The sequence below is a fragment of the Staurois parvus genome, unplaced genomic scaffold (genome assembly GCF_062004578.1).
Source record: "Staurois parvus isolate SC_StPar_1 unplaced genomic scaffold, SC_StPar_1.0 ptg000104l, whole genome shotgun sequence".
NCBI lineage: Eukaryota > Metazoa > Chordata > Amphibia > Anura > Ranidae > Staurois > Staurois parvus.
Genome location: NW_028317900.1, coordinates 9907391 through 9925231, shown reverse-complemented (window position 1 = coordinate 9925231; position 17841 = coordinate 9907391). Strand labels below are relative to the sequence as shown.

The 17841-nt window shown below is 44.1% G+C and overlaps 1 protein-coding gene across 8 annotated transcripts in view; it reads right to left on the bottom strand.

The window, feature by feature from the left end:
* Positions 1-17841, bottom strand: part of RYR3 (ryanodine receptor 3) — a 954561-nt gene that overhangs the window by 68067 nt on the left and 868653 nt on the right. For all 8 annotated transcript variants that reach the window (XM_089671311.1, XM_089671312.1, XM_089671314.1 and 5 more), the window contains one exon: positions 13375-13505. In XM_089671311.1, the coding sequence (XP_089527437.1) occupies positions 13375-13505 (131 nt within the window). The remainder of the gene's footprint in view (positions 1-13374; positions 13506-17841) is intronic.

Here is a 17841-nt window from a genome sequence, read left to right as displayed (position 1 = left end):
TATACAGTACAATCAGGCAGTGCAAACCAGTTTTGCAGTTCAACAGCATACTCTGTCCTCTGCCTCCAACCTCCTGTTCATCACCTTAAGATTTTGAAGTTATTACTAATTTTGTCACTAGTTAATTTAAATACGTGCCACTCTACAAACCAGGTCAGCTGGCTTTTATTTTCTGATTGTCTTCAGTCTGAATTTGATTCTGATTATTCCACTTAATTCACCATCACTAAATTTGCCAAGGGTCCACTGAGCATCATATCTAAATGCTACTACTGCACATACTTGATTCTTTTTGAAGTGTCCTCACTCAGTCCATAATACTAATGACCAGTATGCTACTGAATATCCTCTACTCTTTAGATATTAAGATCTTGAATTTCTTGGATTTTTTTTACCTTTCTAGATATACTTTCAATGTCTTCCATTCCAATTCCTCTTCACATTACTCTCATTTTGTTGGTATTCAAAAAGCTTTCCCTTGTCTTCTCTATAACTATAGGCTTTGCCAGCTGATTATAATATTTGGCTTTCACAACACTTATATTCTGATAATATGCTGATAATTCTGATAGTATAAATTAAGATTTTAATTTAACTTCCTTACTTTCATGCTCCTGTCTCTTTGGCCATGTATAAAAGGATAAAATGTGTTATTTTTCCACTGTTTTCAATTTACTGCCCTGTGTGCCTCAACAGTTACTGTTTAATAAAATAACCACAGCTCTCCAAGATTTTTATTTATGGGTAATGTCTGTTTCCACTCTTTGACTTAACTAATTCCAGTGTGGGCCAATTGTGACATTCATTTTCCGACATGTATAAAACATCATTTTTCGCTAGAAAATTACTTAGAACCCCCAAATTATATTTTTTTGAAGCAGAGGCCCTAGAGAATAAAATCGTGGGTGTTGCATATGTGTATGTCACACAATATTTTCGCAGCAGTTTTTCAAATGCAATTTTTTTTTAAATACCCTTTTAAAAACACTGAATTTATGGGTATGCACACAAACACTATAATACCCAATTGTTTGCTAAAATCTAAATGATGATATTACGCTGAGTAAATAGATATCAAATCATGTCACGCTTTAAAATTGTGTATGCCTGTTGAACGGCACATTATTACATTACATTACATTGAGTTTATATAGCGCCAAAGGGTTTGCTCAGCGCTGTACAATAGAGGGGGGGACAATACATGAAACATTACAGCAACTACAAACAGCACACGAGGGGTTATAGGGCCCTACTCTTTCGAGCTTACAATCTAGGAGGGAGGGGGTAGTGGTACAGGAGGAAGTGGCTGTGGGGGATGGAGTGGTAGGAGGAATGAAGGAGAGCAGCAGGTAGGTGAGGGTGGGGTAGGCTTCCCTGAAGAGGTGGGTTTTCAGGGAGCGCCTGAAGGTGAGGAGGGAAGGTGACAGTCTGATGGGTTGGGGTAGTGAGTTCCAGAGGATGGGGGAGGACCTGGAGAAGTCTTGCAGACGTGCGTGTGAGGAGGAGACCAGGGAGCAAGATAGAAGGAGGTCCTGTGAAGAGCGAAGGGTACGGGTAGGGTGGTACTTGGGAATCAGGTTGGTGAGGTAGTTAGGGGCAGTGTTGTGAATGGCTTTGTAAGTCAGAGTGAGTAGTTTGAATTTGATGCGTTGGGCGATAGGGAGCCAGTGGAGGGAGAGGCAGAGGGGGGTGGCAGAGGTGGAGCGGGTGGTGAGGTGGATGAGTCTAGCCGCTGAGTTGAGGATGGTCTGAAGCGGGGAGAGCCTGCACTGGGGTAGGCCGGTGAGGAGGGAGTTGCAGTAGTCAAGGCGTGAGATAATCAGGGAGTGCACAAGTAGTTTAGTGGTGTCTGGGGTAAGGAAGGAGCGTATTTTGGCGATATTGCGGAGGTGGAGCCTGCATGTGTTTGTGAGTGATTTGACATGAGGTTGGAAGGAGAGGTTAGAGTCCAGAATGACTCCAAGGACTTTGGCTTGCGAGGCGGGATTGATGGTGGTGATGTTAGTAGTGATGGATAGGATGGGGGGGGGGGGCGCGGGCAGGAGGGAAGACGAGAAGCTCGGTTTTGGAGAGGTTGAGTTTGAGGAAATGGAGCGACATCCAGTCAGAGATGTCGTTTAGGAGGTGAGTGATGCGGGCGGAGAAAGTGGAGGTGAGGTGAGGGGTGGAGAGGTAAATTTGAGTGTCATCAGCATAGAGATGGTAGTTGAAGCCGTGGGAGTGTATGAGTTTGCCAAGGGAGGAGGTGTAGATGGAGAAGAGAAGGGGTCCAAGGACAGAGCCCTGGGGGACCCCAACAGAGAGGGGGACTGAGGGGGAGGTGGCACCATTGTAGGTGACACTGAAGGAGCGTCGGGATAGGTACGAGGAGAACCAGGAGAGAGCGGTGTCTCTGATGCCAAGGGAGAGTAGTTTATTAAGGAGGAGGGGGTGGTCAACTGTGTCGAAGGCCGCGGAGAGGTCCAGGAGGAGGAGGACAGAATAGTCGCCTTTGGCTTTGGCGGTTAGTAGGTCGTTGGTGATTTTGAGGAGGGCAGTTTCGGTGGAGTGTAGGGGACGGAAGCCGGACTGTAGTGGATCAAGGAGGTTGTTGTCAGTTAGGTGGGCGCTTAGGCGGTTGTAGACTAAGCGCTCCAGGAGTTTGGAAGTGAGTGGCAGCATGGAGATGGGTCTGAGGTTGTTTGGGTCAGAGGGGTCCAGGGAGGGCTTTTTGAGTATGGGGGTGATGTGCGCATGCTTTAGGGGGGAGGGGAATACGCCGGTAGAGAGGGAGAGATTGAAGATGTGGGTGAGGGAGCAGATGAGGGAAGAGGGGGGTGACTGGAGGAGTCGAGAGGGGATAGGGTCCAGGGGGCAGGTAGTGAGGCGGGCTTCTGAGAAGACCCCGGTGACTTCCTCAGTGGTAGTAGGGCTGAAGGAGTGCAGAGCTGGTGGGGTTACGGTAAGCGGGGTCTTGGGTGTGGAGGGGGGCAGTGCGGTTGCGAGGTCAGAGGAGGGAAGAGATGAGGGTGAGATAAGGGGGGGGGGAGGCTAGGTGGGGAGGTAGATTGCGAGTTGACTATGTCCTGACGGATTGCATCAATTTTGTTGTGGAAATGAGTGGCAATTTCGTGGGCGGTGAGTGAGGTACTGAGTGGAGGAGGGGGGGGGGAGAGCAGGGAGTTGAAGGTGGAAAAGAGACGGCGAGGGCAGGAGGAGAGGGTGTTGATCAGGTTTACGAAGTAAGCCTGCTTGGCGGCGTGGAGGGAGGAGGTGTAAGTGAGGAAGGCAGATTTGTAGAGGGAGAATGAACGGGGGGACCTGGTTTTGCGCCATAGTCTCTCTAGCGCGCGACTGCGACGTTTGAGGCATTTAGTGTGGTCGTTCTGCCAGGGTTGGAGCGGTCTGGGTTTGATGTAGCGTGTGGTTAGGGGTGCCAGAGAGTCTAGGGTAGCTGATAGTGAGTCGTTGTACGTGTTAGTGGCTAGGTCAGGACAAGACAGTGGAAGGATGCTGTCGTGTAAGCGGTCGGCAGCTGAGTGGAGGGGGGCCGGGTTCAGGTTGCGGAGGTTGCGGCTGGTGATGGTTTGGCGCTCTGGGGGGGGGGAGTTAGGGGAAGGGGAGATGGAGAACGTGAGGAGGTGGTGGTCGGAGAGAGGGAAGGGCGTGTTAGAGAACTGGTTGAGGGTACAGAGGTGGGAGAAGACGAGGTCCAGGGTGTTCCCAATGATGTGGGTGGAGGATTGAGTGTGCTGTGTGAGCGCGAAGGAGGAGGTTAGGTGGAGGAGTTGGGAAGTAGCCAGGCTGTTGTCATTGATGGGGATATTGAAGTCCCCGAGGATGATGGTTGGTAGCTCAGAGGAGAGGAAGAAGGGAAGCCAGGCAGCGAAGTCATCCAGGAAGCGGGGTATGGATCCGGGCGGCCTGTAGATCACTGCGATCCTTAGGGGGGTGGGGGTGAAGAGCCGGATACAGTGAGCCTCGAAGGAGGAGAAGGTTAGGGAGGGAGGATTAGGGAGGACCTGGAAGGTGCTCAGCGGTGATAGGAGCAGGCCGACCCCACCACCTTTGTGACCGCTCAGTCTTGGTGAATGGGACCAGACGAGACCTCCATAGGAGAGTGCCGCAGGGGAGGTGGAGTCAGTGGCCTGTACCCAGGTTTCGGTGATGGCTAGGAGGTTAAGGGAGCGGGAGATAAAGAGGTCATGGATGGCAGTAAGTTTGTTGCAGACCGAGCGGGCGTTCAGGAGTGCAACCGAGAGAGGGGGGATGGATGCGGGGAGAAGGGGCACAGATATGAGGTTGAGGGGGTTACGGCAGCTGGCGGGAGCAGGGGGGTCCCTAGAGGAGGGGTGAGGTGGCGAGGGGCCAGGGTTCGGGGAGATGTCCCTAGCAGATAGGAGAAGGAGAAGGGTGAGGAAGGTGGCATGGGGATGGGAAGTGTAGGAGCGTGTGGGTCTGATAGTGGTGGCACGTGGGTCGACGGGGGAGTGGAGTAGCAGGAGGAGGTGGTGAGTGCCGTAGTGGGGAGAGGGGAGAAGTGAAGGGGCAATGTAGAGCTGTTTTGGGGGGGTAGGGGGGTAGAGGGAGGTGATTTTTGGGATGGTGGAGAGGAAAATGAGGAGGAGGAGTGCAGGAGGCATGTTGGGGTGGGTGGGGTGACAGTTGGGTCAGGGGAGGTGAAGGGATACAGGTCAGGGCAAGGTGGTGTGGGGAATCTGTATTACCGTGGGAGAGTCATTTGAGTCCTTCTGTAGGGGTAGAGTGAGGGTGGAGGGCGGCAGCTGGTTGGCAGCAGTCTGTGGGTGCAGTAAGCTGGCGACCATGGGTGCTGTGGCATGTCTTCAGTGGGTACGGTGGTTCGGCTAGTGGAGGGGTTGTAGGGTGCGATGGCTGGGGGCGATGGTAGGCACGGCGACTGGTGATGCTGGCGGCTCGGTGACTGGGGTTGTTGAGGCCAGGCGTCGGGTGCTGAGGGCTCGGCGCCGTGAGGCGCTGAAGGTGTTGAAGGATCGTCATCAGGGTCGAGCGGGGCGTTGCGGTAGCGATCGTTGGCCCTGCGTGGTTTGTGCTCAACCGTGATCTGTTGCGGCCGGTAGGAGAGATCGCGGCTTCAAGGGTCGTGGTGGGCCATTAGTCGCCGGGGTATCACCAGAGGGAATAGCGTGCCGGAAAGCAGGGTGCTGGGCGAGCGGTCCCTGGTGTGGTGGCTGGCTGGTAGTCCCAGGTGGGGTGGTGGGCAGGGGATCCCCGGTGGGATGGTGGCCGTGCTATCCCTGGTGGGATAGTGGCTTAGGGTCCCTGGTGGTTTGGGGTTTCAGGTGGATGGTGGGATCCCTGAGTGAGTCCTTGGAGGCTGGCGGTGTGATGGTGGTTGGGCTCCCTGGTGGGTAGTGGGCGCCCCTGGTGAAGTACCTGGTGTCCTGGAGCGTCGGGGTGGAGGTGGATCCCTCCTGGGTTAGCAGGACCGTTGGTGGTGGTGGTAGCTTCCCGGAGGAGCGGAGGCGTCCCGCCGCGGCCGCAATTACCGCCGCGATTCCAGCCACGGCTGGCAGGAAACACCGCGGCTTCGGGTGCCGTGGTAGGCCTCAAGCTGCTGCGAACCGCCGGAGCTCCGCTGGAAGGACGGAGTGACTGTGGGTGTTGGTGGGGACCTCGGCAGCAGGCACAGGGGCCCAGATGGGCCCTGATGGCAGCGGTAGGTGGCACCAAATTACAGTACCTAAAAAGCCTTTACAGGTTATCAGTTTAGAGTTACACAGGAGGACTGGTGGTGTGATCGGTGTTTACATATGCGTACAGGACTGACGCGTGCGTTTGCGGGTGAACGAAGGGAAAAGAGGTGCTTTAAAATGTATCTTAATTTTAATATTTATTTTATTTTGAAAACTTTTTTTTTACACTGTTCCTTATTCACTTGTATTGCTATCACAAGGGATAAACAACATCCCTTGTGATATCATGGGCTGTGACAAGTCCTCTTTATGGAGAGATCTGGGGTCTGTTAGTCCCCATACTTCTCCTCTGCCCTCCATAGCATTTGATCATATTAATATTGGTTTGATCAGATGCTTACACAAGCCAAGCTAGTTTACACAGGACTGAACCTGAACACAAGGCTGAAACTTTGCAACTGAAAATCCTTGTCGCTTGCGGTTTCTGATGAAACACAGTGGGGTGAACAACATCAGTTCCTCTCACTGTGTCCCAGGAACCAGCTGCCCGGTGAAGGCGGCAGCAGGAGGAGGGTGACTCTCTACCACCACTTGTAAAAGTAATCCAACGGCTCTATAACTGCTAGTATTACTTTTACATGGAAGGGAACTGCTGACTCTAAAAAATTATATGTCGTTCATTACTGCAGCTGCAACAATTACCAAGATATCCCCCTTCCCGTTCAAGGACATACGGGTACGTACTATGGACAGGATACTCAAAAACAGACACCACCTCTTGCGTGAATCATCTACTTCACATTTTGCTTATAAAATGCTGCTCTCTTCTTCATCATTCTTTGTAATGTGGCCAGTTACAGAGAAATAATTAAAAATAGCTCGAATATATCAAGTTTTCTTTAATCTGCTTTCCCCAGATATAATTCCAGTAATTGACAACTATTAAATCAAGTGCAGTCTTCACTCTGCAAGTAATGCTTTTGCTTCCACTCTAAACACACCTTCATATTTTAGGCCTCTCACAAATCCAATGCATTCCATTCTAACTTCTATATTCCATTGTGTACTATAAAACTCTTCAAACTACCCTTCAAACGCAACTCTTCGGGCAACCATATATTTTGACCAAAGGCATTATTTTCCATTACAGAATGCTTTCTCCTCAACTATCTGTCAAGGCAAACACTGTAAGCCAACATTAAACTTACTTGTCCCAATTAACTTTTGTTTTGGTCCTTTATTCCTGTAGATTGTATACCTCAGCAGGCAGGTCTTTGTCTCAGTTTTTTTAATGACATAATATGTTGTTTCTGTACAATTATATGTAGCTGCTTTGGAAATAACTGCTATGGCTGCAGTTTGTAGTGTCATAGCTGATTGGCTCTCTTATGTCCATGAATCAAGTCACCTAGCTTGCCCCTATTCGCTAAAGGCACAGGCAAATTCTTGTTCCAGGTCACACTGTGTCTAATCGATGCCTTAACATTTCTTAGTGCTGCATCACAAATGTGGAAGTGCTAATGTGATGAAACACACCTCTTATTTTCACTGCTGTGCCTGATTGTGGCTGCATTGGATCTAATTACAACACCGAAACCCTCTAGGCTCCTTCTCTTGAGCTTGTAAACATAGGAAGCCACTTCCTATGGTCGCAGACAAGCTGGCTCAACCCCAAGCTGGGCTGTGTACATCTACTTACACACACTGTGGCTCAGACCCCCCCCCCCTTTCCTCAATTGCTGGACTTGACTGACAGTGGTGGTGGCAATGGCTCTTACTGCTCTCAGCCAAGCCTGTGAGAGAGCAGAGAGAGGCAAGAAGACAGGCAGACAGGCACAGCAATGGATTGATACAGGACTCAAGTAAGTATTTTGGGGAGAGAGGGGGAGAAACGAGAAAATGAAATGTCTTTTACCTTAATGCATAGAATGCATTAAGTAAAAAAAACTTATGACTATAAAGCCAATTTAAGCTGTCATATGCAGAACACTAGACTGAGAGACCCAGGGATTGTGGAAAATGTAGTTTTTTCACAGGAAGTGTCAGTTCCTAGACTACAGATCAAGGTCACGTATCAATCTGTGCAGTGCCATTGAGCATGTCTTATGTTTGAACACACATAGAAGCTGCTGACATTTTTAGAATGCCTTTAAAGAGTTCTTAATCCTAAAAATGAAGATGTATTATATTTCAGCTTACCATTTCTTAGTGGCTGCATTTGTTTTATCTTTTTGAGCTATTTTCACCCCATGATCACCTAGGCGGGGCAGGATCAGATAATGTTGTAAAAAACAAAAAAGTGTGAATAAGAAAAAAAAACTCCTTATTCATGTACAGGACTGGAGGAGGAGTGGAGCAGAGGGACAACATTTTGAAGGGTGAAGATCCAATTTAATTTAAGTAAACCTTTATTCCAAAAAAGTGTTAGCATGTTAGCAGGAGTTTGGCTTTAATTTGTTCGTCAAGCCCATCTAAATCTGCTACAGCATCTAACACTACCCTCTTCCTAGATTGATAATGCTGTTGTCAAAAGGTGTCTCTTTGCTTCTTTATCCAAAGTGGAAACACCCTAAGACAGGGAATGTGTTACTGGCTGAATCACCAAGTGAAAATTAAGGCAAAAAAGACCTTAGAATAAAACTACTGCAGCCACCACATTTAGGGATTGGTAAACTGCAGCATATAAATATGTTTTGGGGTTTAACGTGGTTCTAAAGGCAGAAAGTTTTTTCCCTTAATGCACTCTATGCATTAAGGTAAAAAACCTTCTACATGCAGCTCCCCCCTTCAGCCTCCCCTTATACGCACCTTAACCCAATCTCAATCCACCGATGTGCACGAGAGCAGCAGCTCTCTTGACTCCCTCCCTTCTCATTGGTTTAGAGACAGTGGCAGGTGTCATTGGCTCCCACTGCTGTCAATCACAGTAAGTGAGGAGGAGCTGGGTTCAAGGACACACAGCACAGGCTAAGGAGAGAGAATGCATGAGTGCACACATAGCAAGCAGGGGGTATTCGGTGGGGGGGGGGGGAGCACCAGGGGATCCAAGAAGAAGAGGATCAGGCTGTTTTGTACAGAACCATTCCACTGAGCAGGTAAGTAAAACATTATTATTATTATACAGGATTTATATAGCGCCAACAGTTTGCTCAGCGCTTTACAATATAACGGGAGACAATACAGCAACAATACAGTTCAATACAAGAGGGAAAGGAGGGCCCTGCTCCTTGGAGCTTAAAATCTAGGAGAAACATGTTATTTTTAAAAAAAATCTAAAGTGATCCTTTATGATCACTTTAATACTGCTTTACCTATAATAATTTTAATAGGTTCTCTTGCTCTTTCCTCTTCATTTCACACGTTCAAGATTGTTGTTTTCCAAAAGCCCAACAACTATGTGGTCTTGACAATGCAAAATCCACCCTCCTAGCAACAATGAATATGATTAGGTCTGTTACAAGCTGCTACTTAATCTATACCTCTGACTGATGTATTGTACTTCAACCTATAATACATTCCAGAACAGGCTACACCAAATTTATCCAGACAAATCTGACCTCTTTTCACTCTGGAGTAGGCATGCTATCCTTCTGAGACAAAATTGCTCAGAATCATAACTGGGTCACCTCCTCTACAATCACACTTACTCCAGAACTTACCTTCTCTCTGATTCCATGCCCAATCTCAACAGCTAAAATATCTAGTCAGATTTTGCAACTCTATAGCCAGGGCAGTTATTCCCAGGCACTGGCACTCCACCAGGACCCTGACCATTCCAGAATGTATTGCCAAGATCTGCCAAATGATGAAAATGGACAAAATCATAGATCAGCTTCATACATATGACTCCTTCAGAAACAAATGGACTGCATGGATTATTTTCATGGGGACCTTGGAATGGGCCAGCTAATATTCTGCCCAGAGCAGGGTTACATCCATGACTGTCTGCTCTATCATTTTCCCGCCCATTTCATATGCTACTTACTTATTTTCCCACTCCTCACCCATATTCAATTTGCCTGACATACCCCTCTTTTTTGCCCCTTTCCACCTTGAACAGCCTTTATAGTCATTTTTATAGCTCTTTTAGATCTTGTTCTCCTAAATAATCTATAACTACCCCAATTTAATTTAGAGGTATACTCTCACTGTGTTGTTATACCATAAGCTGGCAAGTTGATTGTTGGGTAGGGGTGTGAGATCTACTGTATTGATGAAATTTGTTAAAATGTAATTTCACCTTTTCACAAAAAAATGAAAAGGTAAACTAACACCCTACACCTTCCCCACCCCCAATCTCCACTGCACTTTACTCAGGTGTCCTCACCTCAGGGCAGACACAGAGGATGTATCTATACTCCTCCTACGGGGTTGTGCTACACATCTAAATACATAGATGTAATAGATACAAATGAGCTGTTTTACTTGCCAAATGATTTGTATTTCTGTCGATTCAGTCTTGAAATTTAAACAGCCTTGTCACAGTAAAGCCAAAAGGACAATATCAATTTCTGTTACAGCTAAGGAATACAGTAGTGTCATCTCTACCCCAGTGAATGATCAGCAGGGTGATAAGCCCATCCCTTTGCTCACTTTGCTCACTCCTCCTATCACTATCCTTTCTGTTTCTGAAAATTTGACCATGAACAAGCATGCGGATAAGGAAAGTCAAAGTGAAGTAATACCTCCTCATCTGCATACTTATTTCAGATCAGGGACTGAAAAATTGCAGAAGCCATTGGATGGTGGCACTGGTGATTTCAGAAGGGGGGATCAGCAGTGGCAGCCTCCATACTTCCTAAGTACAAGTTTGCTTTAAAACCAACATGATGCAAGATATAGCAACATTACACAATTATTTCCCCGTGCCTTAAAAGTAGTACATGGGATAGTCCACAGTCTTAACTGCCTAGGGTAAATAGAAAAGCACTTAAATGAATAAAGAATGAATATGTACGATAATGAATACAGTGAGTACAACATATGAATAAAATATGACTTAGCAGTAATGGACCGAAACAACTGTAATATGTCAGTAATCAAAGTGTGGGTATGAGTCAGTGCAAGAAATAACCCAATTGAAAAACTAGTTACACAATATGTAAAATTACATAAACCAAATTAGATTTTTGGAGTACGGTTAAACTGAGAATTCCCAAAATTACCCTCTACCTTCCCAAACTTAGAGGCGGTCTCAGCTTCCCTAATTTCTCTGCTTATTATCATGCAGCTCATTTAGCCCTTCTATCTAAATATGATGCAGTACATGAAGCCCCACTCTGGGTAGTGCTAGAATCGGTTGACTCCGACCCTCTATCAGTAGCCAACTTCTTATGGCTTCGTCCAGCTGACCGTGCTAGCCTCAGAAACCCAGTGACAAAACACTTCCTGTCAATATGGAATAAACTAAAGATAACTTACAGATTTCAGTCCACATACAACCCACTCTTATCATTTCTCAGTCTTCTACCCGGCCAGGGAATCCCATTTCGAGTGTGGACTACATCAGGCCTCATCCGCCTGGTTAACCTGTCATCCACTATGTCCTTCCAATCCTTCCCAACCCTATGCGAGACAAATGGTCTCCACAGTCTGAAATGTTCCAATACCTACAAATTAAAAACTTTTACCTACCATTCATACATGCTAGAGATTTACTAAACCAATTTACTAGATTTGAGCACTTCTGCAAACGTGACCGACATGCAAGAGGCCTCATCTCGACTCTCTACAATTAACTTCTTACAAAACAGGACACAGGCCCACCAACTTATGTAGCTAAGTAGGAAAGAGACCTTGGCTGCACTTTAGACACTGTAGACTGGTCCGAAATATGGTCAGCAACTAAAGCTTCCTCACCTAATATGCTGGCAGTCGAGACCAACTATAAAGTACTGAGTAGATGGTATCTGGCCCCAACTAGAATCATTAAATTTACACCTATTATGCAGCCTCCTGTTTCCGGGGCTGTACTGAGGCGAGCACTTATATGCATATATGGTAGGACTGGCCAGTGGCCCAAGACTTCTAAAAGCTATCTTTAGGCTGACCTCCACTGTATTTGACCTACCTCTCAGTCCAGATCCTACAAGTGCCTTCCTTAACCTGAGGCCAGCAGCTTTGACGTGTAGGCAATCCAAGCTTTTGATCCATCTCTTAACGGCCACAAAACAAGTGATAGCTAGAGCCTGGAAATCCCCCTCCTTGGTAGTGGCTGAAACCAAACATAGAATGAACTGCACCTTGATTCGCGCAAAGATGGACGTGCTTGAAAAGACCAGATGGGCAAATTCAATAGAACATGGCAATCCTGGATCAAGCACTGTTTACCACCTGATTTTGCAGGAACAGTGCTTAAATCTTGGTAATGGAACCTAACCCATGTACCATACTTACCGAATATTGAGCAGCTGCACACCCTCTGAGGAAATTCTCACTACCTTCTATTCCCTTTCTTCCCTTACTTTTTCTATTTTCCCTTTTCTGGTTTCTTTTCTTCCACTTTTCTGTTTGTGTCTCTCCTATTGCTCCTGACAATCTTTCGCTATGACTCTTAGCAGAACTTAGCGAATCCATTTGTACGATACTCCCTGGGCTTAACCTCCATTACAGTTCTCACAGCGATTCAGTATTCACTGAAGAATGTCAGGAGCGACCACTCAGCTAAGTTGACCAACCCTCAAGGCCACTATCCACATATTCTTCATTATTCTTCTTTACTGTTGATGTATGATGTTCAATTTGCAAACCAGGACTGAACTCAGTTTTGTAACTGTTGTACACTAGACCTACTGTACATGGACAGTCTGCTTTGCATTTGTTTCATGTTTTCTTACTTGTTAAACTAATAAAAAACTTAAGCAAGAAAATTAGATTCAACAAGAGTCTTAGTTGTATTTTATTATTTTATTTGGGGTTTTAAAGGGTTCAAACTGTAAAAAAAAGTGGCACTCCCCCCCCCTTCTAATACACTAATATCATCAGCCATGGATGATTCTGATGATATGGCCGCTGCCCCCTTACTGACTACAGTGCAGGTATAGTGATGTCAGCAAGAGGAGCAACAATAGAACCATCTGGAAATTGGCATCAGGAGCAGCTTCAGCGTATCAGTCATCTCATCTCAAAATGGCAGGGAGGAAGATTGCAAGACTGTAGCTTCTTTATTAGCAAAGTAAAGAGGCGATTTTAATTTATTGCAATGTACTAAGGCTTTAATTAGGCTATTATTCCATTTCTCCTTTCTGTTCTTATTCTATTCATGAGTATTTGGAATGTGTACATAATCATGTGTTCTCAAACATAGACCATATCACAGAATTGTCTAAGTCAATTTTTTGTGGTCTACGTGCAGGTCCCATCCCAAATGTTAATTAATTGAATCATGTCTATAGACGCACAGAACCCAGCTTGAGGGTGAGCCTGCAGTGCGCCCCATAGGAAGCAGCTTCCTATGGTGGTGCACAGAGAAGAGGAGGAGCCAAGTGGCAGGAGACCCCATAAAATGAGGATCAGGACCACTCGAACAAATCCATTGCATAGAGCAGGTAAATATATCATGTTTGTTTTTTTTTTTTTTAAAAGAACTAAATTAAGCATTACAACCTCTTTAATCAATTTGTGGATAAGAAAAATATTTTACTGCATAGCAGAAAGGAAGTATATTTACTACAGAATCATAATAATGCGGTATCAAAGTCATAAAATTAACATATCTTACGGAGTATTGATGACAAGGCGATCCCATTGCCCCTTAATGTCATCATCTGAAGGCTGTTCTGTGATGTATAGGCCATCAAACTCCACATTGCGAGCAATTTCCTTCTCACGTTTAAATACCACAAGAGGAACCTTTTGGAAGACAATGGAAAGGAATGTGTCATTAAATATCTGGTTAGTCCTAGGATAAATTACAAAACCGCTCTTTATGAAAGTCATCTCATTGATGTAATCAAAGTGGCTGAGTCTGACACTTTCCTCACCTTAAGCCAAGCCCCTCAGATGCATTTCACCCTGACTGGGCTTATTCAAATGAGCTCTTTCTTAACCACCACTTGGAGTGGTAGAGGACCCAAGAAGAAAGCTTGCCACTTGGAGCTGTGCAATCTCTTTATCTGGTTTTTTTGATTATCATTTCAAATCCACTTTTAGAATATATTTTATCTGTTATATACTGTATATATATTAGTAAAATAAAAAGATAATTATCAACTCTAACCTTTAGAAAAAAAGTTTGATATATATCATAGTAAGATCTATTCTGTTTTTTATTTGTGTGTTTGATACCAGTCATAGCAATGATTGAGATATATATATATATATATATACATATGAAAAAGAAAGTATGTGAACCCCCTGGTCAATAGACAAACACAATGTGCTTAAGTTGGTACACACAATTTAATTCTATTTCTGTTTAATAAACACACCCATTAAACGTTTACAGTGCTAGATGAAAAAGTAAATGAACTCATAGACTAATTACTTCAACAAAAGCTAAATGGAGTCAGTAGTTTGTACACCTGGAGTCTAATTAATTAAATGAGTTTGGAAGTGTGTTTTTTTAAGATTGCTGTTCATAAGAAGCATTAGCTGATGTGAACCATGCCCCACAAAAAAAGGAGCTCTCTGAAGACATACAATCCAGTGTAGCTGATCTGCATAATGCTGGAAATGGATCAAAAGTAATCTCAATCTCAGTGTGTAGGCATCCACCAATTGACAGTTAAACAAACTGTCTAAAAATGGAGACAGTTTAGTATTGTGGCTACTCTTCCTAGAAGTGGGTGCCTAGCCAAGATAACTTCCAAGGCACAATGTAAAGTACTCAATGAGATAAAGAACCACCCACAAGTAACAGCTAAAGACTTGAAAACATCACTGGAACTGGCAAACATCTCTGTTCATGAGTCTACTAAAAAGGACACAGCTTACCACCATCAAAACATCATCCCAATATTGAAGTATGGTGGAGGGAACATCATGCAAATTATCTTGCTTTGCTGCCTCAGGGTCTACACCAGTTGTTATCATCAAGAGGAAAATTAATTCCCAAGGTTATTAAAATATCCTACAGGATAATTTCAGAATAGCTGTCTGCCAGATGAACCTTAGCTTAATAAGATAATGACCCTAAACATCAAAGTAAATACACTACAGACTGGCTTCAGAAAAGGAAAATGCCTCTTTTGAAGTGGGCCAGACCTTAACCCCATATAGATGCTGTGGAATGACCTCAAGGGAACTGTTCACCCTGAACATCCTACAAATGTGTCTGAGCTGAAGCAGTTTTGTAAAGAGTAATGGTCAAAAATTCCCCCCTAACATTTTTTGTTAGCTGTAAACAGCAAACACATACTGGAAAAATAAAACCGCTCAATTATAAGAGAGCTAATTTTATGAGGCTGCTCTCCAAGACTTAGACTGCGAGGGAATATTGGCTTCAATTAACACAACACAGAAATGGGAGTTCTTCAAAAAGACTGTATGTGAACACACTGCAAAATATATTCCCATGGGCAACAAGTTTAAAAGGCTAAAAATCAAACCTAATTGTGGCTTAAGGCCATAATTAAAAAAGCTATAGATAATAAGAAAAGAGCTTTTTTAAAATATAAAAATGAAGGAACACTATCATCGTTTAAACATTACAAAAAATATAACAGAATATGCAAAAAGGAAATAAAGGCCGCAAAAATTGAAAACGAACGACAGATTACAAGAGACAGCAGGAACAACCCCCAAAAATTCTTCAAATATATTAATAGTAAAAAGGTCCGGTCCGAGCATGTAGGCCCTTTACAAAATATTCTAGAGTGGGTGACGGGGACAAAGAGAAGGCAAGTTTATTAAATACCTTCTTCAGCTCTGTGTATACAAAGGAGCATGGGGGAGCTCTTGTCCATAATGGGTTATGGTATTGACATTGGCTCACAATTGATATGATCCAAAAATATTTAGACAGAATAAAGGTAAATAAAGCACCTGGACCGGATGGGATACACCCACGGGTCTGGGTCATTCCAAAGCCATTGTTTCTCATTTTTAGGGACTCTTTAATGACTGGCATAGTACCACTGGATTGGCATAAGGCCAATGTGGCACCAATATTTAAAAAGGGGTCAAAAGCTTTACCAAGTAATTATAGACCTGTTAGTTTAACTTCTATAGTTGGAAAGATACTGGAGAGTTTAATAAAAGACCACATAGATGAGTTCTTGCTGGAAATAAATATTTTAAGCAACAGACAGCATGAATCATGAAAGACAAAGGTTGTTAAACAAAGCTGATTTCTTTTTATGAGGAGGTGAGCAAAACCTTGGACAGAGGGGTGAAGGTGGACGTGATATACTTGGATTTTGCTAAAGCGTTTGACACAGTTCCCCACACAAGGCTAATGTGTAAAGTAAAGTCTACAGGCTTGGAAAAATCTGTATGTAAATGGATAGAAAACTGGCTAAAAGATTGTATTCAGAGAGTAGTGGTTAATGATTCATACTCTGAATGGTCTAGGGTTGTCAGTGGTGTACCCCAGGGTTCAGTGTTGGGATCCTTACTTTTTAATATATTTATAAACAATATAGGGTCTGGGATTAATAATCCCATTGCAGTCTTTTTAGATAACACCAAGCTGTGCAGTGGAATAATGTCCTTACAGGATGTCATCAATTTACAAGCTGACCTCAATGCACTGTTTAATTGGGCAACTATGTGGCAAATGAGGTTCAATGTTGATAAGTGTAAGGTTCTGCACTTGGGGGCTAAGAATATGCATGCATCATACAATATGGGGGGGGGGACAACTGGGGGAATCAATGGTGGAGAAGGATCTGGGAGTTCTGGTAGATCACAAACGTAATAATGGCATGCAATGCCAAGCTGCGGTTTCTAAAGCGAGCAAAATCCTTTCTTGTATTAAAAGAGGTATAGACTCCAGAGAGAGAGATATTATATTACTCCTGTACAAATCATTAGTAAGACCTCATCTAAAATATGCAGTTCAGTTTTGGGCACCAATTCACAAAAAGAACATCGGGGAACTGGAGAAAGTACAGAGAAGGGCAACCAAACTGATAAAAGGCATGGAGGAGCTCAGCTATGAGGAAAGATTAGAGGAACTGAATTATTCTCTCTTGAGAAGAGGAGATTAATGAGGGATATGATCACCATGTATAAATACACAAGGGGGATATGATCACCATATATAATACATAAGGGGGATATGATCACCATGTATAATACATAAGGGGGGATATGATCACCATATATAATACATAAGGGGGGATATGATCACCATGTATAATACATAAGGGGGGATATGATCTCCATGTATAATACATAAGGGGGGATATGATCACCATGTATAATACATAAGGGGGGATATGATCACCATATATAATACATAAGGGGGGATATGATCACCATGTATAATACATAAGGGGGGATATGATCAACATGTATAAATACATCAGTGGTTCATATAGTGAACTCGGTGTAGAGTTATTCACACTGAGGTCATCACAGAGGACAAGGGGGCACTCTTTACATCTGGAGGAAAAGAAATTTAATCTCCAAACACGGAAAGGTTTCTTCACAGTGAGAGCTGTGAAAATGTGGAACAGACTGCCTCAAGAGTTGGTTCTGGCCAGCTCAGTGGATTGTTTAAAAAAGTCCTGGATTGTTTCTTGGATACACAGAATAAAACTGGATACTAACATTTATAGGTAAAGTTGATCCAGGGAATATCTGATTGCCTCTCGGGGGATCAGGAAGGAAGTTTTTCCCCTGCACAAGCAAATTAGATCATGTAATAAATAATATCAAACGAGCCCTGAGTAAAATAGGTAGAGCAGCTGGCATGAAAGGTAAAACCTCTAAAACCTTCTCATGAAATCATAACATAAAATATGCAGCGCTATATAAGATGATGATAAATAAATAAATCAGTTGCTTAATAATATCATAAGCAATAAAATGGTAATAAAAGCGCTTCAGAGCGCTAAACACAGTAATGTAGGGAGGTGCCCTACTTGGTGACGTCACTCCGCACGGCCCACGTGGATGGCCGGCGGCCATTTTGGATTCAGTCATTGCCAGATGTGAGTTCATATCTCTTTACCTGATGTATTGTTCCATCGCCTAATAAAGTACTACACTATTGGAAGTTCTTTTCTCTGGCTTGTTTGTT